The sequence below is a fragment of the Acipenser ruthenus genome, chromosome 9, assembly GCF_902713425.1.
Source record: "Acipenser ruthenus chromosome 9, fAciRut3.2 maternal haplotype, whole genome shotgun sequence".
Classification (NCBI taxonomy): Eukaryota; Metazoa; Chordata; class Actinopteri; order Acipenseriformes; family Acipenseridae; genus Acipenser; species Acipenser ruthenus.
This window is the reverse complement of record NC_081197.1, coordinates 1,770,422-1,793,336: the sequence shown is the minus strand read 5'-3', so window position 1 is coordinate 1,793,336 and position 22,915 is coordinate 1,770,422. Positions and strand designations below refer to the sequence as shown.

At 40.9% G+C, this 22,915-nt stretch overlaps 1 protein-coding gene across 1 annotated transcript in view; it reads left to right on the top strand.

The window, feature by feature from the left end:
* Nucleotides 1-5,649: 5,649 nt before the first annotated feature.
* LOC117405950 (spermatogenesis-associated protein 13-like) overlaps nucleotides 5,650-22,915 on the top strand; it is a 75,023-nt gene continuing 57,757 nt past the window's right edge. Inside the window, exons 1-2 of the mRNA XM_059030665.1 lie at nucleotides 5,650-5,934; nucleotides 17,997-18,032. Of these exons, the coding sequence (XP_058886648.1) occupies nucleotides 5,923-5,934; nucleotides 17,997-18,032 (48 nt within the window). The 5' untranslated portion in view covers nucleotides 5,650-5,922. The remainder of the gene's footprint in view (nucleotides 5,935-17,996; nucleotides 18,033-22,915) is intronic.

Below are 22,915 nucleotides of genomic sequence, written 5' to 3'. Positions count from 1 at the left end.
CACTCAAACGCATGACAAGAAGACACTTCCTGCCTCGCACGCAGCACACCACTGCTGAAACCAGGCTTAAATATTGCAACTGCTCTGAAAAGAAATAAACATGAAAAGAGAGTTCAACATCTACCGGTACAATGCAATAATGCAAGCAATGTGCAATGCACAATGTAAAACTACAGCTGAACAATTCTTTCTTTTTGCCTGTAGGTGGCAGTGTAAGTACATGAAATACTGGCTGTAGTGCAATGTAGTGCAGCATGGGAAAACTATGGCAACATCGTAAGCAAATATCAAGCCATCCAAGCAGGTTTGATTACTGAATATATATCTCATTTAGAATTGTTAAATGGGCCAGTTTGTTTGCTTGATTCCAGGCGCTTATTGTAACCTACTGCCGTACTTTTTGGTTAATTGATGTAAAATTGTATTTAAAAAAAAAACTTTACTGCATATAGCCAACGACCTAAAATGATGGCATTCTAAACGTTTCACTTACCATGGGATGTTGTTTGTTATATCCTAAGAGACGGATATCGCGTGTACGGTAAAGGTTCAGTGCCCGGTTTCAGCAGTCAGCGGTTTCACACGGAGAAATGGAGAGAAATGCGTGGGAGATGACACATTCTTGCCCAGTTAGATTATCCGGCGTAACACGGTCTGTTGTCAAATGGACCGAAAAATGTAATTGAGTTTGATTATTATTATTATTATTATAAATAATAATAATAATAATAATAATAATAATAATAATAATAATAATAATAATAATAATAATAATGTTATTTTGTTGTTGTTGTTGTTGCTGCTGTTATTATTTTTGCGATACAGCACAAACAAGTGTGGTGAGGACATAAAATTATTTTCTTCAGTATCTGATTTACAGTTCCCTCCTGGATCTGCAATGCTTACCAACAGATATACATTACAAAAAGAGTAAATGTTAAATATTTCAAAGTACATGCATATTGTTGCATTATTATTATTATTATTATTATTATTATTATTATTATTATTATTATTATTATTATTATCAATTGCACTCCAATCGGACTGTAAACCAAACATTGAAAGACTTCAGTGCATTAAGTTTATTTGAGTGTTTCTGAAGTAATTCTAAATGGAGTACTATTGAGTGTTTAATAGTTATGGATACCAAGCATCCCCCAGAAAGACAGAGTAGTGCAGCTTGACTGGTAGTGAGTCGGTAAAAAGTATCAAAAAAAGAATGTATGATTGGCAGGGCAATGCACACGTGGCATTACCTTGTTCAGCCACAAACATACTCAAAGTATACAGGGAAGTTATTTCTATACATATGTGGCACCCACTGAGCCCTGAGCTCAAAACATAACGTGGCAACAAATGAGAAATGAGTTCCCACTCAGAGATGCTTCAGTCTTATTGGTTGTGATCCTGCAGGGCACAGAGATGGTTAGCATGAAGTGCTCCACATCATGTGCACAGCAGTGGGTTTGATGAATACAACATAGCATTTCAAAGCCATGGATTTAAGAAGCCCACTCAGTACAACTCCAAGGGCAAACGCAGCAAACTGGGGCACGGTCAAAACCAAATGCATGAAAACCATACACCCACACTATGAAGAGAATTGATTATTGCTTCACCCCCCTGAAACAATGTTAAAAGACAAGACTAAACAAACAAAACAAAACCAAAGAAAGGAAGCGTTGAGCGCAGGTTTGAAAACTGACAGCCTTTTATCAGCACATGCAATAATAATCTAATCATGCGAGGCACCCAGCCTGCGATCTCAGCAGAGAGTTCTGTGAAATCAGCGTCACACATAGACTAAAACTGTGCCAGCGCGGCAGAGGATTGGCTCACGGAGGAGCACCACGTATATGGTAAAGCACAAGTTATTACAGGGAGAGAGACTGGTGCCCGGGGCAAAATAATAAGAGTGCCAGGCTCTACATAAATCACAGAGCAGGAAAGAGCAGAAGGAAGCTGTCCTGTCCCGATCACAACCCTCAGTGAACATGCCAATGTCTGCAGCTATCTATTAATCAGACGTCACGCCTTGCTTGTCTGCAGCTATCTATTAATCAGACGTCACACCTTGCTTGTCTGCAGCTATCTATTAATCAGACGTCACACCTTGCTTGTCTGCAGCTATCTATTAATCAGAAGTCACATCTTGCTTTCATGCTAGGCGCAGTATCTACTGATAGTCTCTGGATTAAAAAAACAAGCGCAACTACATTGCGCAGTTGACAATAGGAACTTTTCAGGTCACAAAAAACCCAAATGATATACTGGGGAGACGCATATACAAACAATACAAACTATACTTTGTTCTTCATTTAAAAAGCATTTGGTGGATAACAATTAGCCATGCAGTGCTCTGTGTCACTATACAGTTCATATAAGGAAGCATGGCATCGCTATTTATCGATAAAGTATAAACATATTCAAAGTTACAAATTAGGGAAGCCATTCGGCCTGTCCATGCTCATCCTGTTTCTACTAGTGAATTGATTCCAGAACCACATCCACACGGTTTTTAAGGATCACAGTGATTCAGCAGCAACAACAAGCCGAGGGCCACCCCTTCCATTCCGTTCCTTACCCCCATCACTGTGTAAAATAGTGCCTCCTACTCTCTATCCTGTCTCTCTGCACTCAACCCATTCCATTTCATACCATTCCATTGCATTCCATTCTATACCATATCATTCCATTCCATTCCATTCCATTCCATAGCACTGCTGTGATCAGGGTACTCTGCAGGGAAGTTAAAGAACTTCATTGGCTTAGCATTGCCTTCATCAGGGTACTCTGCAGGGAAGTTCATTAACATGTGATGCGTAGGGCAGAGATATAACTTCCAGCTGCTGTTGATGAGGTCACAGACAGGTTATCAGGGGTCACAGACTGATTTTTCCATTGATAGATGATTGCACGTGCAGTACCATAGGTAACTCACCTAGAATATTGTGTTCAGTTCTGGTCACCTCGTTACAAAAAGGATATTGCTGCTCTAGAAAGAGTGCAAAGAAGAGCAACCAGAATTATCCCGGGTTTAAAAGGCATGTCGTATGCAGACAGGCTAAAAGAATTGAATCTATTCAGTCTTGAACAAAGAAGACTACGCGGCGATCTGATTCAAACATTCAAAATCCTAAAAGGTATAGACAATGTCAACCCGGGGGACTTCTTTGACTTGAAAAAAGAAAAAAGGACCAGGGGTCATAAATGGAGATTAGATAAAGGGGCATTCAGAACAGAAAATAGGAGGCACTTTTTTACACAGAGAATTGTGAGGGTCTGGAACCAACTCCCCAGTAATGTTGTTGAAGCTGACACCCTGGGATCCTTCAAGAAGCTGCTTGATGAGATTCTGGGATCAATAAGCTACTAACAACCAAACGAGCAAGATGGGCCGAATGGCCTCCTCTCGTTTGTAAACTTTCTTATGTTCTTATGTTCTTATGTTCTTATGTTCTTATGTAACAACAGAAGCTTTGTGCTGCCCAGTGATTCTAGACATGCAGGTGAAAGCAGGGAGCAGCATGGAAAGGTCACTGGTACTTCTGCTAAAGGGAGCCACTATAAACTGACAGAACCACACCAATCATAATTTACTGGAATCTAAAGTGAAATGATTCATCCTCTCGATGGAGATTCCCCTAATGTTTCCTTTTAAAAGCCTGTTGATTGAAACAATAACTACATAACTCCCTTGTGTGTGTGACCATTGTATCGAGGGTGACTACTGTGAGTACTGGTATCTGAAGAATGGCTGTAAGGAAGCTTCTGTTATTCAAAATACAGGGTGTGTGTGAGTCTTCAATGCTTCCTTCAAAGGGAGTGTCAATTGAACAAGTTTTGGTCCTTTCTTTTGTTTTGGATCACCACCAGACTGTAAATTTCAGTGTGCCTAATTATTTTACCCCCAATGTTCTCCCCAATTTGGAGTGTCCAATCATTGTTCCCCTCACTGCAGCAATTCCCCACACAGTTCGAGTTCCTGGGTGTAGAAGAGGAAGCTGACTCGGTCGTGGGATCGGAGGACACCACTGAACCTTCAGGTCTCCTGAGCGGAGTGGGGAATTGATGCAGTGATGGGAACAAATTATTGGACATTCCAAACTGGGGAGAAAATCTGACTATACTGTAGAAAATTGGATTTATAATAAACCATTTGGAAAGCTGATACCGGGATGCACAGGACAAGCTGCTCTCTGCAATTCCCCCTTTCAGCTGTGTTTGTAGTGTCTTGTTATTTATTTAAGTGTGTAACGGCATTATAACTGCATTACAAGGCATATCTACATTTATAGTCTATTGAGGTGTTAAAAAACAAGAAGGTCTAAGGATTCTCAATTTCAGGGAATTCTCTGTAGAAATGGATATCCTTGTTATTTATTTTACCATTTAAAGCTACTTTATTTATGTAACTACAGAAATGGACATTACAAGGTGAATCCCATTAGAACCATATCTTAATATATAAAGAAGGAAGTTTGTCTGTCTGTCTGTTCCTTTATGCATTCAGACCCCGCAGGAGCCAGTGCAACCAAACTTTGCATGGCCTCTTTCATCCAGGAGAAGGTCGAGAGCTATGTTTGGATCCAAAATGTTGACCCCCGGGGTACTTTATTTAGTAACCCCATTGCTGGATCACTACAGAAGCCATGTATCTCAAATTAAAGAAACCAACAACACCAAAAAAATAAATAAAAAGAAAAAAAAATTAAAATGGCAAAAACCAAAAAAAACATTAAATTAAAAAAAGGAAAAGGGGTCCGAGCGCATTGTGCGACACCCAAGATCGGTAACTTATAGGAAACCATAAGGCTACCGTACCCCAATTTGTCATGCCTGAAATATTGAAATATTGAATTTCCACGGGCATTGCCCGGGTACTTCAGCTAGTTATTTATAAAGCATGGTCTAAAGATTTTCAGCTTGCAAGAATTAGGTATGGGAACAGTGAAAGTTCCTGCTTTATGAATAGGGATTGATATTTAAAAAAACAAACACATTTATCGCACAGCATACAGCAGACCATTCTATGGCATTGTACCTAGAGCAATATCTTGGTAAAGTCACTGTACAGCCCTGTGGTGCTTTGACGCAACACTTTAATAATGGTAATATAAGGCCTTAACGACCTGGGGTGTCTGCGTGGATTTCACAATGTAAAGATAGACTGGTTGTGCAGGTTCACAGCCTTCTTGAAGTGTGTCTTAAATTACAGCCTCGGGTTTCGAGACGCACAGGTTGTTCAGACAGCAAGCAACATTTCGAAGTAAAAATTTCCGCAAATAATTTAACACGTTCCCAAACACAATGCATTTCCACCAGTCACCATACACAAATCATAAACTCTCTCCGCCTCCTGAAGAAATGTAATGACATAGACACGAGGATAAACTTTAACATTTCCTCTAAGAAACAAAACAAAACAAAAACAAACAAACAAACAAACAAAAAAAACTAGACATTTGAAAGAATCCATAAAATAAAACGTGTAGTTTCTGTTTAAAAAAATAAATGGGTTGGTGGCGTTTATTCTAAATATGGTGCAAGAAAACTAAGACACACCCCTTTAGAAAGCTATTCTCTCTCTCTCTCTCTCTCTCTCTCTCTCTCTCTCTCTCTCTCTTATTGAATTTGTCTGAAGAAGTAAAAGGAGGTGAATAATTCAAAGCAGTTTCACCTGACTGGCTGTGCTAGTACGAGTGGTATTAGGCAGGCACCACCAGCTGACCTCTTTACCTTTTAACATGCAAAATGGCATGAAGTTGCGAGACCGCGACTGCTTTTCCTTATGAGAACTGGAGCCCGAGTTCTTTTTAATTATTTTGTGATTGCTACTTGTCATGACTGCTAGTACAAACACGAAATAATAAAAAGGGGGGCTTGCTATAATCTAGAAGACACAAAACCCGGGCAACGATGTTGAGAAAGGTAAGTTTTGAGCGCTGAATGCAGTGCTGTTTCTCTCCTTGGTAAATCTTATTCAGCGCTCTGTTGCTAACTGTCCTCTCAGCAGGTGCATTGTGATGTGCGGCGGGTGACTAGACCTGGCAAGCAGTACATTGTTGCCGTTCAATGCGCTGTCCTTGGTCATAGTACTAAGGAGAGTTACTTTTCTCTATTTCTTTTGAAACCGTTTATATAATTAAGCTTGGCACCAGACGCATTTTGTTAACCGTCGAAACTGTATTTGTTTTTTTGGGGGAATTTAAACTTGTTGGTCTCGTTGTAACGTAAGAGAGTTTTACCGGTTGTTATGGTTACGTGGGGTGGTCGAGGGGCCAACTGTGTGGCTAATGCTGGATTTGAATCCAACAACCGCGAGGGGTCTAGCTGGGACTATAGTGGCAGTTGCTTCTGTGCCTTGTTTTGTGTTTCAAAAAAAGAAAGAAAAACAAAACAAAATCTTAGGGTTTAGTTGCCATTTGGAAATATATATATATTTTTTTAATGACACGTTGTGCTTACTGATGATAGCAAACGAATATGTTTCGTTATCAAACCATTTCAAATCCACGATCGAAAAATAAGAGAGACAAGTTACAATATTGTAAAATTGTTTTGTTTTTTTTTAGTTCTGGTATTTTTGCAGGTATTCAGCAGAAACGTTTTGTTGATTTTTTTTTTATATAAAGTTACTACAGTATATTATTCAACAAACGTTTTTTTTTTTTTTTTTTGCAGATCTTTTAAAATAACTACATAATATACAAAAGTGTTTTATTTATTGCCCAGTTACATAAACAAACATATTTTCTGATTTCTATAAAAGAACGTTTTGTGTACTTTTTATTATTTTGTATTTTACTATTTGTAGAACACGAAATATCGTTTGTATTTTTGAGTTCGGGACTTTCTTTTAAACTATATCACAGAGTTACACCAATGCGTGCTTTGTGTGGGGCTGAAGGTTGTCCAGCTTGAACTCCCTCAGCTCAGATAAACTGATCAGTCGTTAGTACTGATTTATCTGCGGAATGTCTGATAACACTACAGCGAGTGCACACTCCCATTCACCTGTTTGAGAATTGATGGCTCAGTCTTTGTAACTCTATGGTACTTATGTTTTCTTACCTAGTCGGATGATTGTATAAAATAAGTCGGATATTTTAACCATGTACACCAAACACACACAACAGAGCAAAATAATAACCACAATGAGAAATTGTAAATGATTCTGATAACGTGTTGTTTCAGAGTTTTTATTGACAGTTGTAGTGCTGGGGAATGTAATGAGAAATTGTAAATGATTCTCTTAATGTAAATGTTTTTATTTTTTCGCCTTAGGGAATGCTGTGTCCTAAATAGCAGCAGATGCTGTTTTATTAATATAGCATGTTAAACTTGCCTCAGGTATTGGCTTTTTGGGGTGGAAATTGGCATTGTTAAGACACAGTGCAGCGGGGGACCTCGTTTCTACAGTGCTGCGAGATTATTAACATTCTTTTACAGTTAAGATTTGAAAATGCCCATAAAAAGTCCATGGTTGGTAGGAATTCTGGGGTGGTGGTCAGGAAACAGTATCAGTGTTACCATGTTTGGAAAACAAATGGTTGACTTGATGGGTGTTCCTCGTTAATGACTGGACCCTGGATGTACTATAGAGTATGCTTCACAAACAAGTCTTTTGTCTTGTGCAGATCAGTGACCTCACATTTGTGACATTAAAAAGCAATACCTTTTACATTGACCTTTGACCTCGAAGAGTTGCACAACAATACGAATGCAATATGGTTGTCATTAATATCCCTTACTCTCAGTTACTTGTTGAAGGGAGTATCTCTAAGTCTAGAGTTGCCAAGTGTACCCTTGTGTTGTGTTGCTTGCTGTATAGTAGGCACTGACTGAAATGTCAATGTAAAGTAACCTTTATGAAAGCAATTACCACCCCCAGTGTTGTGCTAGTGCCATTTCTGACCACATGGGCAGGGCTTGCCTTTCCAGCACAGTGTGGTGTTCCAGCTGTGTGCTGTACTTCATCAGGCATGTGAACCATTTAACCCTCGGAGTGGTTCCTAAATCATACATCTATCAAACCTGCAGGGACAGCAGGGAGCTCTGCCCTATGGGGGTGGCAGAAACGAAGCTGTACCAACAAGGAAGCCCTCTGATTTATTAGGCACCCCAGACTTTTTAAAAGAAGAAAAATACACTTCACAATAGCTTACAGTATCGGCATGGAGGCAGTGTAGTGTTCAGAGCCTGTTTAAGAATGAAATGAACTAAAAATCGTCATTTTAGAGGTGCTGCTTCAAACAGGTAAATGAACAGTAAATGAACTTACAGTAATTAGTGCATTTATGGCACTGGTGAGTGGCCTGCAGGTCATTTTAAGGCACATGTAGGATTTGTCATTGTGCTGGGTGCGTATTAGTGTCTACCAATACATTTTCATTAAGCTACTGTAACAGTGTCTGTGGTTTTCCTGCCTATTCAAAAAAATAGTTTTGTACACGGTGATGCAATTTCACCGCTTAGGGTTAGGCTGAAGCACTTGTTAGAAAGTCATTGCTTTCCAGCTCCCTTCGTTGTGGTTACGTTATCTACAATAGAATGCTTATCAGTACAAAGAAGGGCTTTGCAAGGGTTCCATTGCAAAACCACACACAGGATTTAAACTGTCAGGGAGCGTGCATTACTCCCTTGACAGGCTTACACCTCTAGGGTCTTTGTGATGATTGTCTGCAGACGAGAAACCCTAAGGTAACATGAGTTTGCGATTCATTTGAAAAGCAGAAGAATAAATGAGGCAATGTCTGGGCTAAACAATTCAGAGTAGATTTGTGGGTGTCCTCAAAACAAATTCATCACATACTTCGAAACCGGTTTTGCAAAATTGGTTTCTTTTTTTTCTTTTTTTTTTGGCTTCTAGGCTTTTTGCAGTTTTTGCGAAACTAGAGTTAAACTGCATTCATTGTGTTTCTTTGACTAGTGCCAATCAGAAACATTTGAAAATACTATTTGGATACCATGCTAATGTGCTGTATTCCCTTGAAGCCTTATCAACAGTGACAACACAAAAGATCTTAAAGGAATAAAGGAATATTGCACGCTGTAGTAGAACTAATACGGCACCAGGTCACTGCAATGGATGACCAGAGTGTAAGAGTTCACCGGAATGTGATGTCATTGGAATGTCAAACTGTGACGCCGTGTCCGATCCCACTGCAGCTGCCCTTGTGCAGCCCTCGTCTTTTATTGCATTGCAGCGTGTGTTTAAATGTTTTTAAACTGAATTCATGCCATGTGCTGCAGGGAGTATTGCTTCAAACGGCTGGTGTGTGGAGCGTGGTGCCGGATGGAGTTTCTACAAACCTCCCAGCTTGTCCTCTTGTTAGTGTTTTAGTGGGAGTCGGGGGGTTTGTATTCAGAGACTTCAAAGGGAGCAATGGGCTGTGTGTAACACGCATCGCCACACACAGGAGAGTGGCTACAATCAGAGCCCCTATGTTCATTATACACCGTAAAACCTCCTGCTGCTGCCGATGCTTCTGTTGCAAAAGAAAAGTGCATTAGAGCTTGTAGAGTACACAAAAAAACGATGCATTTATATCAAAGCCGCAGAGATTGAACCCTAATGCAATCCGACAGTCCAGAAAACCCTTGCCTGAGGCCTCCTCACAGTGAACACTTTTCTACAGTCCTGATTAGCTCCTATTGATTGTAATGTAAAGTTACAACATTCAATATTAAGGCTATCCCATCCCAGTGTTCAGTATGAAGGCCACTGTCTGCAGTCCCAGACGTATCCAGCCTCTAATAATTACCATCTCTAATAAGATCAACATGCTGTAAAACTACCCGTTGTGCCGTCCAATCAAGTGTTAATCAGGTGAGTTAATAGGTGTTCGTTTGATACAATCTTTGTGCCTTCAGTAATCAAGCCACATTTTATTTGTCCCTTGGATGGGCTCAATAGCGAGGTTTCAGTGGAGGCTAGGAGTTCAAGGAAGTTTTCTGCACCGTAGGCAGATCAGTGCATGAGAATCCCTGCTTTGATTCTGGGACTGCTAGTCAGTGAGGATTGCAGTACTTACTGTACACTGATTTCAAAATACGAGAACTGACAGACACAAAAGACACATACACAGTAATAATGGATGGCAATGGTAAGAAATGAAACAGCGCTTGATTTGGAATGACTGGGAGTTTGTTTCAGCAGTAGGGAAGGATACCTGGATGTGCACAGCAGTGTGATAAGTATCCCTGGGGAATGTATTGTCCGCCCTATCAGAACTGTGAGCTTGAACTGGCTTGCTCCACTTTACTGGTGTACCGTGCAGTGGCCTGAAGCCCAGTCTCCTGAAACCAAGTTCCACGCGTGTTCACTGAGCTTATGAACATTCGTTTTAGAGTCCCCGCGAGACGAGGCACCATGATGACAGATTGGGAAATGGGAAACTTATAAAACAATGTTCATGTAGATTCCAGTTACTACTACACAGGGGGGAAAAAGAATAGACTTAGAATGCATTGATCAGGTTGGTGTATTTACCACTATGAGTTGCATGTCATAAAATGAGTGGTGTGCATCATAAAGAATACCACTCTGGACTTTGAGTCAGTAAACCAAGGTTTTTATATGATGCCACTATTAAAATATAGTTAACATTGTGCTACCGTGGTACTCAAAACGTATGATCTAATACTGAACTTGGGTCTGGAGAAAATTCTTTATACCTTTGTGATGACGTCTGCACTAGTTGTGCACTGTTTCTAGGTGTGATTTGTCTCTTTGACAGTTTAATGTTATGAAATGTACTGTGGTGTAGCTGTAGCTGTGTGGAGTGAATGCAGGCACTCTGGAGAAAGGTCTGAATAATGAAACCACTCATCCCAAACAACACAAAGTCATGGACTATAACAAACTATCCCTTTGCAAGATGCCTCTAAAGAATGAATCCTACAGGTGCTAATAGATACAGTAAGGGACTTGAATAAACCAAACACCCCCGATACACTAAAATAAGAGACCTGCCCGCCCCCCCCCCATTCTGTCCTTGGCCTCACTGAAGCAGAGACTTAACACTTGAGTCAGACTGTGGTGTTCTTGTGATACAGAGTTAACAGCAGCTCTTGGGACCTGAGCTGAAGCCAGGCCTCGAGACAGGCTAGTAAACAGCACACTGCACCACCCAGCCCCCCTTCTGAAACCACAGAAACGGGAAAAGTGATTTTGTGTATCTGCCTGTCCTGTACTGTACGACAACACAGATCCATTGTTTTCATAGTCACACCATTAATGTTTAATAGCTGTGAGTCAGACGTTAGATATTGTTCAAAGAGAGCTTAACCTGATGTCACATGATGCTATCACTGCCTGCATTCTGCTGTGCCACTGGGGCCATGGCTGCTGAATCACTGCCCCAGCAGTACCAGCAATGCAAAGACACTGTCTGTCACACACTTGTGCCGGTGACTTGTGCGAGACTGGCACCCAGAGTAACAATGAACTGCTTCAGCCCTCGTCCTTGCCAAGCTTCAATAGTTTCACGCTTGGGGCCCTGAGCAGAATGTGTTATTGTCACACACAATGCAAAGACAGGAGCGTCTGTAGCACTCAGAAACCTGCAGCTGATAATATCTTCTCGGCAGTCTGGATCTGTTGGGCTGTGACAAAGGGCCGATACTGTGCTGAGTTTTCAAACGGGATACCAGCGTAATACAACAATGAGCACATTGAAAGCCAGGAGGCAAGAAGTCACAAATCTGAATTGCTAAAAAACAAACACCGCGATCACTGTGACAGCAAGTATGAGGAAAAGACTCACAATGTGTTAATGATCTGAGAGTGTATATAAGCCATGTTCAATAGATATCAATCAGACATGTTAACCAGTGCACACAAATACAGAGGGCTCTCATAACTGCGTATTATTCACACTGTGCCTGAAAGGTTAAACATATTTGTGTAAAAGTGACACTTCATTGGATTACAGCCAAATGCAAAATGAAATGTCTATAGGAGGATAAAAGTATACAGTATGATAAAAGTTTGGTGCAAAACCCAGGCACTTATATTGTGTTCAGCAAGTAAAGTGTGACAGACAGACAGACAGACAGAAAGACGGACGGTCGGACACAATAGGTGCATTAGGGCCCCCCATTCTTTGAAGGAGGACCCTCAAAACGAGAGAGCTAAGCTGGCTTCATACCGTACTCTATACAGGGATCCCTGCTCAGAGAGAACTAACCATTCTGTGTCCTGAAGTGTTTTTGCCAGTGTGAAGAGAAGCATAGCATTAGTTACATTTGGACTCAGTTAGGTTGGGTTTCAGCATTTCAAAGGTCCTCTCTGAAACGGTTTGCTTTCCTGCTTGGTCTGCTGCAATTCGTCAGCGCTCCCATTATGAGCAGGTCCAGGGAAGTCTCACCAGATAAACAGGCTGCAGCAGATTAGCTCCGGTAGGGCAGTGACAGGTTTAATGAGGTGCAGAGAACCTGCTCTTCCCCGCACAGTAAGTCTATATCACTGAATTCAAACATCTTTTAAAAAAAACACTCAATTATAAATCACAAAGCCGACGGGGCAATTCTAAGGACATGGACATTATAATATGTTTATGAAATGTAAATATGCACAGCCTTGCCTTGCGTGGCTGTCGTCTTGCCCACGAAGTGCTCACAGGATGACACTCTTATACAGGTCAGCTGTACTCATTACCTGCCCACATAGATTCGAAGGGGACTCACAGACTGAAGCAGGGGGGCGAGGAGGTTCAGATCAGCCAGGGGGAGGGCAGGTGTGCGCTGTGGTTAAAGAAGGTACTTATTAACTCACAGTGCGTTTGATCTTTAACTTTTTGCGTTGAACTTGGTTTAATTTTTTATTTTCACAGTGTAGTGCTTCTGAGGTAATAATGATTTGCTGCTGGAGGTTGTACAGCACATAGTGTGCTATGTGGCTGGTATCACTGTCAGCATGCCTGCTTGTCAGATGCAGTGTAGTCTGGAAGCCATGGGCCGAGCAGATTGACAGAAAACATCTTTCCCAAAGAAGCAAACAGAGCCTGCAACCAATCCCACTACCACAGAGTCACTTGAATCGTATTTGAATCTGTTTGCTGGAGGAGCAAACCCTCATGAATACACATACTTGTAGAGATCAAACCAGACGAGCGAGGAGAATAAGGAGTAAACAGAAACAGTGACAGGCAGTACTCCGTGAACGTTAAGGGGTTCTTGGTTTTTGCCTAAATAGCTTTTAAACATGTACAGCAATGACCAAAAGTTTTAGAACGGATACATAATACAATATAAAATAAAAAACTGTATGAACATCATTTAGATCTTTAATTTAACATCATGTAATCAAAGAAACTACAAAATGATATTGCGGAAGTCTACGGGAAGCCATAATAGTAGTACAGTATTTCATGTTAGATTTAGAAATGTCACATTTTTCAGTTTTTGTCAGTTTTTTATTTAGTATAATTACAAAGCGGTATGTAATTCAGTGTGTTAACATAACACTATCCAGCAGGTTTCATTGGACTTCATGAAGCACAGTGAGCTCATTCTAAACCTTTGGCCGCAGCTGTACAGTGATGACTGTATCGGCACCTTCAGGTTTCACATTCTCAACCAATGGTTTAGCTGTCAGAATGTACTCTTACAAGATAATTAAAGGTGATATTTTCTTTGCTTTTATATGATATTGGCAATCATTCTGAGTGGTTCGTATTGCGATTTTAAGTTGTGTACATGCCGTGTCAGTTTTTGGACACAGATGTGTGTACTGTGAAACAGGCTATTAAACTGAGAAAAATAACATTTAAAAACAGATACGAAATACAGAACAACATCTGATGTTTTTTTATAAGTAAATGACCTGAAGGCAGAGGCAAGTGGTTATTGATTTTTGAAAAAAAAAAAAAAAAAAAAAACCTTTTTTGTTTTGTTTTCATATGTGTTGTTTGTTAACTTGAGGCTATAGGCCTCTATTACGAGAATGCATTAAATTCAGACACGGGATCTAGTGACCCGAGATAACATTGACCCAGTTCTGTATCCAGTACAATACCAACTGAGTTTGTGCAAGAGAAGCAACCACCTCACTCCTGCTGCGTGGCTCCAGGGGTTCTGCAACATTAAGCCTTTACACACGGCAGGTCACGAGGGTACGCAGTGTGCCAATGAGAGATGTTGTACAGCATGTCATAAAATCACATCTAGTACCTGTGCAACAAGATGCATGCAGTCTGTCGGGAAACAGTTCTCTATGTAGAGCCAGGGGGCTCACACATATCATGCTTACATTTTGCAACATTAATTTAATCTTCCTGCGGTTTTTTACAATGCAAGATTTGCAACAAATCACAAATGCAAAACCCACTGATAAGTACTGTTCCATTTGCGTGTTAAAATCACTGTCATTTCCGTCAAATTAACATCAGAGAGGATATAAAAACCACATTATAGGGGTCTGTGTAAGTAGGTCACTGTGTGTTTATCTTAACAAAATGCCTTTGCTTAGTTTAGTCAAAACCGGACAAGTGCTTGTCAAGAGAAAGCCTTTGGGTGCTGCAGCAGGTGTGGGTAATGTGAACAAGCATGCTGCTGTGAGGAGAGAGCTACGTTCACAGAATGTCTACCTGTATAATAACTTCTTCTATTAAAATGATCATTTAAGGGACCAGAGGGGCCTAGATTCTAACACTCTCAGGAACTGTCCGTACCAGGTTCCATCTCAAGAGGACTGGTAGTTCTCAAGATACAGCTAGTAAACGTGGCATATGTACTTCCAGATGCACAAACTGGGTCTCCACTATATCCAGTCACAAGGGACGTCTCCCCCAAGGGAAATAATAATCTATTAATGATCATACAGACCTGCAAATCATATGTCTTCATGCTTCTGCCTTAAACACAGGCTGTAACACAATACCAGGGCTCAGATTACTGGCTTTAGCATCCATCTGCAGGAAAAAATGATTTAGTAAATAAATACATAAATAAATTAACTAAATAAAGTTAGATTTATTTATTTTATTCGATTACCGGTATATCATTTAATTTGTCAAAGAAGAATTATATAATGTCTTTACATAATTCTTCAGTGAAAGTTCTGCAGGGCATTGTACAGTATAGTTAGTTTTCTATGAAGGTAATTTTACATAAGGTCAAATGGGAGACTGTTAAATAGAATATTCTGGCTTATACAACAGTGTTGAGAGGTATAGCTTTGAATAACGTTTTCATATTTCATACATTTTTGTATCTGTCTTGCATTCAATTGCTAAGCTGATGCAGAGCTTGATCAAACCAATTCAGCTGTTTATGAAGGTTGAAACAGACTTTCTTCCCCATGCATTGTACTTGATATATAAACAGAAGAACATTTCTGGAGTCCTTCAGTAATCCTCATGCATTGTACTTGATATATAAAACAGAAGAACGTTTCTGGAGTCCTTCAGTAATCCTCATGCATTGTACTTGATATATAAACAGAAGAACGTTTCTGGAGTCCTTCAGTAATCCTCATGCATTGTACTTGATATATAAACAGAAGAACGTTTCTGGAGTCCTTCAGTAATCCTCATGCATTGTACTTGATATATAAACAGAAGAACGTTTCTGGAGTCCTTCAGTAATCCTCATGTATTGTACTTGATATATAAACAGAAGAACGTTTCTGGAGTCCTTCAGTAATCCTCATGCATTGTACTTGATATATAAACAGAAGAACGTTTCTGGAGTCCTTCAGTAATCCTCATGCATTGTACTTGATATATAAACAGAAGAACGTTTCTGGAGTCCTTCAGTAATCCTCATGCATTGTACTTGATATATAAACAGAAGAACGTTTCTGGAGTCCTTCAGTAATCCTCATGTATTGTACTTGATATATAAACAGAAGAACGTTTCTGGAGTCCTTCAGTAATCCTCATGCATTGTACTTGATATATAAAACAGAAGAACGTTTCTGGAGTCCTTCAGTAATCCTCATGCATTGTACTTGATATATAAACAGAAGAACGTTTCTGGAGTCCTTCAGTAATCCTCATTCAGGGAATAACTACAGTACTCCTTGAATGTTAAAGTTGTACCCCCAGATTCTCTCTCTGGGATAAATATCATATATAACAGTTATGAATAAAGAATACTATTTGAATGAGACTCTGTAAGTATTTCTTAGTATTCAGCAGTCAGCCCTGATGATTCGCCTAAGTAGTTTTTTTAACATGTGTACTTTGCCATCTGTACAAAGTTGATTTATCACCAGCTTTATTTGACGTGATTTAGGGATTCATTTATTCTTCTTTGCTTGTCCTGCGGCAATGGCAGGGATTAGATAAAGTACCTTTTGCATTGCAGTTGACACTCCAGGCAAGTTCCCAGGCATAGACTTGGTTACAGAGGGTTTCCATGTATTCCAATGAATCTGCAAGGCTTTAGACCAGTCGGGTCTAGAGGGAGTCACGCCCAGGGCTTGTTGTGTTGTTATTAGTGTGTAAGAATCTGCAAGGCTTTAGACCAGTCGGGTGTAGAGGGAGTCACACCCAGGGCTTGTTGTGTTGTTATTAGTGTGTAAGAATCTGCAAGGCTTTAGACCAGTCGGGTGTAGAGGGAGTCACGCCCAGGGCTTGTTGTGTTGTTATTAGTGTGTAAGAATCTGCAAGGCTTTAGACCAGTCGGGTGTAGAGGGAGTCATGCCCAGGGCTTGTTGTGTTGTTATTAGTGTGTAAGAATCTGCAAGGCTTTAGACCAGTCAGGTGTAGAGGGAGTCATTCCCAGGGCTTGTTGTGTTGTTAATAGTGTGTAAGAATCTGCAAGGCTTTAGACCAGTCGGGTGTAGAGGGAGTCATGCCCAGGGCTTGTTGTGTTGTTATTAGTGTGTAAGAATCTGCAAGGCTTTAGACCAGTCGGGTGTAGAGGGAGTCATGCCCAGGGCTTGTTGTGTTGTTATTAGCGTGTAAGAATTTGCAAGGCTTTAGACCAGTCGGGTGTAGAGGGAGTCATGCCCAGGGCTTGTTGTGTTGTTATTAGTGTGTAATAGCTTTACACTCAGCGCTGCTCTTACTAAAGGAATGAAAGCTTTTAATCGGCTCAAGAGTATCAGCAGGTGAATTAAAATGAATCAAAGTGTATGCATGATGGTTTGTTTAATGCACGTTGTGAAAAGGACCATTGCAAGTCAGCCTAGTTTCGTCACAAAGTTGTGCTCAAGAGAGATTCCAGGTCTGTTTGGCAGGGGGTTTTCAGGTCAGGATTGAGGTGTGCTCTCTTGCAGAGCTATTGTATGAGGATAAGCCCTGTCAACACCTTGTATGACTAACTGGTGTCATTGTGGCCACTGGTGCCATTGTCTCTCACCTGCTATGAACTCTTAACTTTACAAGTGTGACAGGGTGGAGGCACAAACTGACGACCTTGCACTCTGCAAGCGAGTGTCTTAACCGCAATGCAAAAGAGCCGGGCTCGTCTCGTCTGCATTCGTGGTGTTAGAGCTTTTAACCTCATCTCATCTCACCGACAGGAGACAGAATCTGTAACGGCACTGCACCACACAACACTGCCAGTTACACGTGCACCATTAAAGAAAAATGCACAAGGCAAGTAATCAAATAAACAGGAAGCCATCTAAACCCTTCGGCCTAAAACAGACATGTCCTCCATGCTTGAGGACACTGCCTATTAGAGTAGTGGAAAAATAGCAAACCAAATTTAACTGCATCTCTGTCAGCCCCACTTAATGAACTCACAGATAGGGTATGTGACTAACGTTGTTAAAATTGAATCAAATTGGTCACCTATAAAAAAGAAAATACTTCACCCTCTTGCCAAACCACATTGAGCCCCTCTGTGGCGTTAACTGCATAATGCTGTGGGGTGCCTAGTCAAAAGGGTACTGTAATTGCAGAATGTTTCCACAAGGAAAGCCATGCTTGAAAAGCATTCTTAACTTGGATTATCTGCAATGCAGTTTCACAGGCTTTCTTTATAAATGTTTGCTGTTCTGTGTTCTAATAAATTTATCTATTATTTTACAGAGGTTTTCCATGCGGTCCGCCAGTGCTCCGAACTTGGTAAGTCACAGTCTGTGAAATTCAATTATTTAAAAAAAAAAAAAAAAAATCCCTTTAATACATCCCTTTAATACATGTTTTTTGCATGCAATATCTTGAGTTCTGTTGCTGAGTTTGAATCATTTTTCTCTGTTATCAGAATCCATCTGGCATTATCTGTGACTGTAGAACTAGCTGCCAACTCCTTTTGAGTACTTCCCGAAATCACATGATGGGATGACCGTCTGGTCTAATAGCGATACCGTATTATCTGATATAAGCATGTACATTTTTCCCAATTAGAACAGTTTTTTTTTGTTCACAAATGTGCAGTTGCACTTGCATTAGTCAGCGCATGGTTTTGCATGTTGCTATGCTCATACCTGAGTGTTGGTTTTGTGATCTGCTTCAACTCTCACTCTTGCACATGAGCTCACCCTCTGACATTGGCGCATGAGCTTATAGTCCTAATAATACGGTATTACGAGGACGCCTCAGAACTCAGAAGGATTGGTAACGTCATGAACAGGCAAGGTGAATAAAATACATGCATATGAAGCTGCTAAACCTTGGACTTTGACACCATGGCCTGTGATTAGCACCCCACTTGGGTTTGTGTGCTTGTAAGCCTTTACTGTAGCTGGCACCTTGCCTTCTATTGTGTAAATACCTGTCATAATATGCAGTGCTATCTGTTGTGAGGTAACTCAGCTTCACTGCAGTACATGGACCATGCTTCTCGTAACATTTTAACAGACTCGTCTCCCAAGCACTATGTCTGCATGTATGTACACTATGTGATTACAGAGGTGTCCTGGCTGCGCTTCATGTCGCTGGCCCTGTGCACCCTTATAAAAGTTTCCCTGAGCAAAGTGTAATGAAGCACAATGAAAGCATGCTAAAGCATAGGTAAGAATGGTAAAGACCAGAGAGGCATGGTAAAGCATATTAAAAAACATGGCGAACCAGAGTAAACTATGGGAAATGCAGTGTATATCCAAGGGAAACGCATGCAGAAATACTGTGGTAAACTTTTGCAAATTTGAACCCGTGTGTATAGACGGGGCAGCTTTTGAAAAGTCAGTCTCTCACAGAAAGGGGATTGTCCTCCACAGAATCTGGGGGACCAGTGGCCTGCTGGGGCCCGATGACCCTGAAGTAACAGCAAGCCCTGCCAAGAACCTATTATACAGAGTCTCCCAGTGTCTGCTGGCTTGTTACAGGCCAGTGTGTCTAAAAGAAAGGGCACTGTGATGAAGCATTGCAGAGAGAAGCAGTCACAGAGTCTTTGACTCTTTGATAAGGAGTCTGGTCTTTCTAGTGCTACTCTGATAGACTTGTTTTATTATGAGAACGCATTACGTATGTGAGATTAACAATACCATCAGGATCAGACCACCGAAGAAAGTTCAGTGGTAAGTGGTAGGAATTCCTTTATCTGCCGTTTGGAATCGGAGAATGACAATCCAGATATTTAAAATAATTACACAGTACCGGCACAAACACCAAATGATTTATAGCAAGGACTGGGGATTGTATTGCTGATGTTTCCTCACTCAGAGCCCTTACTTGCTAAATATCTTGGTTACCCTGAAAAGATAATCGTCTCATTTCAAAATATGTTGAATATTTGAATGAGCAAGACCTCTCACGAGGAGAATGGTCCCCCGAAATGTCTAGGAAAGCAGCGCCACTGGGATGAGGAGTTTGTTGCCAGATCATTTCACTCAGACTACTTTCTCATTTTCTCAAGAACACCAAGATATTGAGCAAGTAAGGGCTCTGAGTGAGGAGACATGTGCACTACAGTCCCCAGCCCTAGTCTTGCTGCAAACAATTCGTTGTTGCCATAATTTGTTGCAGTGTTGTACACGAGGAGCTTGTTTGGCTGTTTTCATGGTTGCCGTGTGCACCTCTTACTGCATTATGTGACAAAAACAGTGCTCCCTATATCATGTGATAAATATACAGGATCCATTCCTGCTTGTGTCTGTACAGGAAGCAGTGCTCCCTATATCATGTGATAAATATACAGGATCCATTCCTGCTTGTGTCTGTACAGGAAGCAGTGCTCCCTATATCATGTGATAAATATACAGGATCCATTCCTGCTTGTGTCCGTACAGGAAGCAGTGCTCCCTATATCATGTGATAAATATACAGGATCCATTCCTGCTTGTGTCTGTACAGGAAGCAGTGCTCCCTATATCATGTGATAAATATACAGGATCCATTCCTGCTTGTGTCTGTACAGGAAGCAGTGCTCCCTATATCATGTGATAAATATACAGGATCCATTCCTGCTTGTGTCTGTACAGGAAGCAGTGCTCCCTATATCATGTGATAAATATACAGGATCCATTCCTGCTTGTGTTTGTACAGGAAGCAGTGCTCCCTATATCATGTGATAAATATACAGGATCCATTCCTGCTTGTGTCTGTACAGGAAGCAGTGCTCCCTATATCATGTGATAAATATACAGGATCCATTCCTGCTTGTGTCTGTACAGGAAGCAGTGCTCCCTATATCATGTGATAAATATACAGGATCCATTCCTGCTTGTGTCCGTATAGGAAGCAGTGCTCCCTATATCATGTGATAAATATACAGGATCCATTCCTGCTTGTGTCTGTACAGGAAGCAGTGCTCCCTATATCATGTGATAAATATACAGGATCCATTCCTGCTTGTGTCTGTACAGGAAGCGGTGCCCCCTATATCATGTGATAAATATACAGGATCCATTCCTGCTTGTGTCCGTACAGGAAGCAGTGCTCCCTATATCATGTGATAAATATACAGGATCCATTCCTGCTTGTGTCCGTATAGGAAGCAGTGCTCCCTATATCATGTGATAAATATACAGGATCCATTCCTGCTTGTGTCTGTACAGGAAGCAGTGCTCCCTATATCATGTGATAAATATACAGGATCCATTCCTGCTTGTGTCTGTACAGGAAGCAGTGCTCCCTATATCATGTGATAAATATACAGGATCCATTCCTGCTTGTGTCCGTACAGGAAGCAGTGCTCCCTATATCATGTGATAAATATACAGGATCCATTCCTGCTTGTGTCCGTACAGGAAGCAGTGCTCCCTATATCATGTGATAAATATACAGGATCCATTCCTGCTTGTGTCTGTACAGGAAGCAGTGCTCCCTATATCATGTGATAAATATACAGGATCCATTCCTGCTTGTGTCCGTACAGGAAGCAGTGCTCCCTATATCATGTGATAAATATATAGGATCCATTCCTGCTTGTGTCTGTACAGGAAGCAGTGCTCCCTATATCATGTGATAAATATACAGGATCCATTCCTGCTTGTGTCCGTACAGGAAGCAGTGCTCCCTATATCATGTGATAAATATACAGGATCCATTCCTGCTTGTGTCTGTACAGGAAGCAGTGCTCCCTATATCATGTGATAAATATACAGGATCCATTCCTGCTTGTGTCCGTACAGGAAGCAGTGCTCCCTATATCATGTGATAAATATACAGGATCCATTCCTGCTTGTGTCCGTACAGGAAGCAGTGCTCCCTATATCATGTGATAAATATACAGGATCCATTCCTGCTTGTGTCTGTACAGGAAGCGTTGCTCCTGCATTACCTGGAGAGTTGATTGCTGTTGTCGCCATAGGAACAAAGCTCAGGGCCGGCCTACTTTTCATAAGCAGCTGTTAACAGCCAGCTTCACAGCTGATGGGTTAGCTATTCAGGGGTAATGCGGTTTTTACCTCAGGACATCACAAGAAGTGGAGATGAACAAGGACAGGCCCAATGAACCACAGCAAGGGGCCTGTGTGTGTATGTGTGTGTGTGTGTGTGTAGGCCAGCCATGCACACTGAGCACTAAACAATACTGCAGTACGAAAGTGGGAGAGTTCACTAAAACCCATGTACCCCCATAAAAAAAAAGTACCCTACTATCCTAGATATGTTTTTTCATATCCTGGTATACATTTTTTAAGCATTGAACATCAAATTGTGCCAGAATTGATCTATTTTTTGTGCCTCGGCGCTGGTTAAAATGAGTTTTCTCATAGTTTCCGACGCTGACAGCAGAACTTATATCAGACCTCGAGGGGAATGGTACAGTAGGTGCCTTTTCAATGTGATTTCTTTAACACTAGGCTGCTAGATATACGCTTGAACTCACCTGAATGGATACCCGATGCAGTATTTGTCATGTTCTAGCCCGCTCAGTGATGCACAGTAGCGTTTGTGTGCAGCTGTATGGAAATGAGGCTTATTCTTGGTTACATGCAAGTACAGCATGTACCGTAACCCATTGGTTTCATTCTGACATGACACTGCACACAGTCAACCACTAGAGGGAGCAGCTTGCATGGGCTGCCAGTACTGGAGAAGCTGTTGCTTTTCAACAGGTTTAAGCACTGGCTCTGGTGCAGCATTAGCTAGACACCTGTGAAAACATGAGCAACCCCAAGAAACTATTCTGAAATGCTTTGAACCTTTTCTTGAATAATATATCAGTTGTCTGCTGAGCTGGCTGTTTTAGTATTTGTTTAGTGCAGGTTTCCTAATGTATGACAGGGCAGAAGTGTGGAGTAGTGGTTAGGGCTTTGGACTCTTGACCGGAGGGTCGTGGGTTCAATCCCAGGTGGAGGATACTGCTGCTGTACCCTTGAGCAAGGTACTTTACCTAGATTGCTCCAGTAAAAACACAACTGTATAAATGGGTAATTGTATGTAAAAATAATGTGATATCTTGTAACAATTGTAAGTCGCCCTGGATAAGGGTGTCTGCTAAGAAATAAATAATAATAATAATAATAATAATAATAATAATAATAATAATAATAATAATAATAATAATGACAGTTTCACTCTTGTTATACGTCCAGTATTTCACGATTTTCAAACGTGGTTTA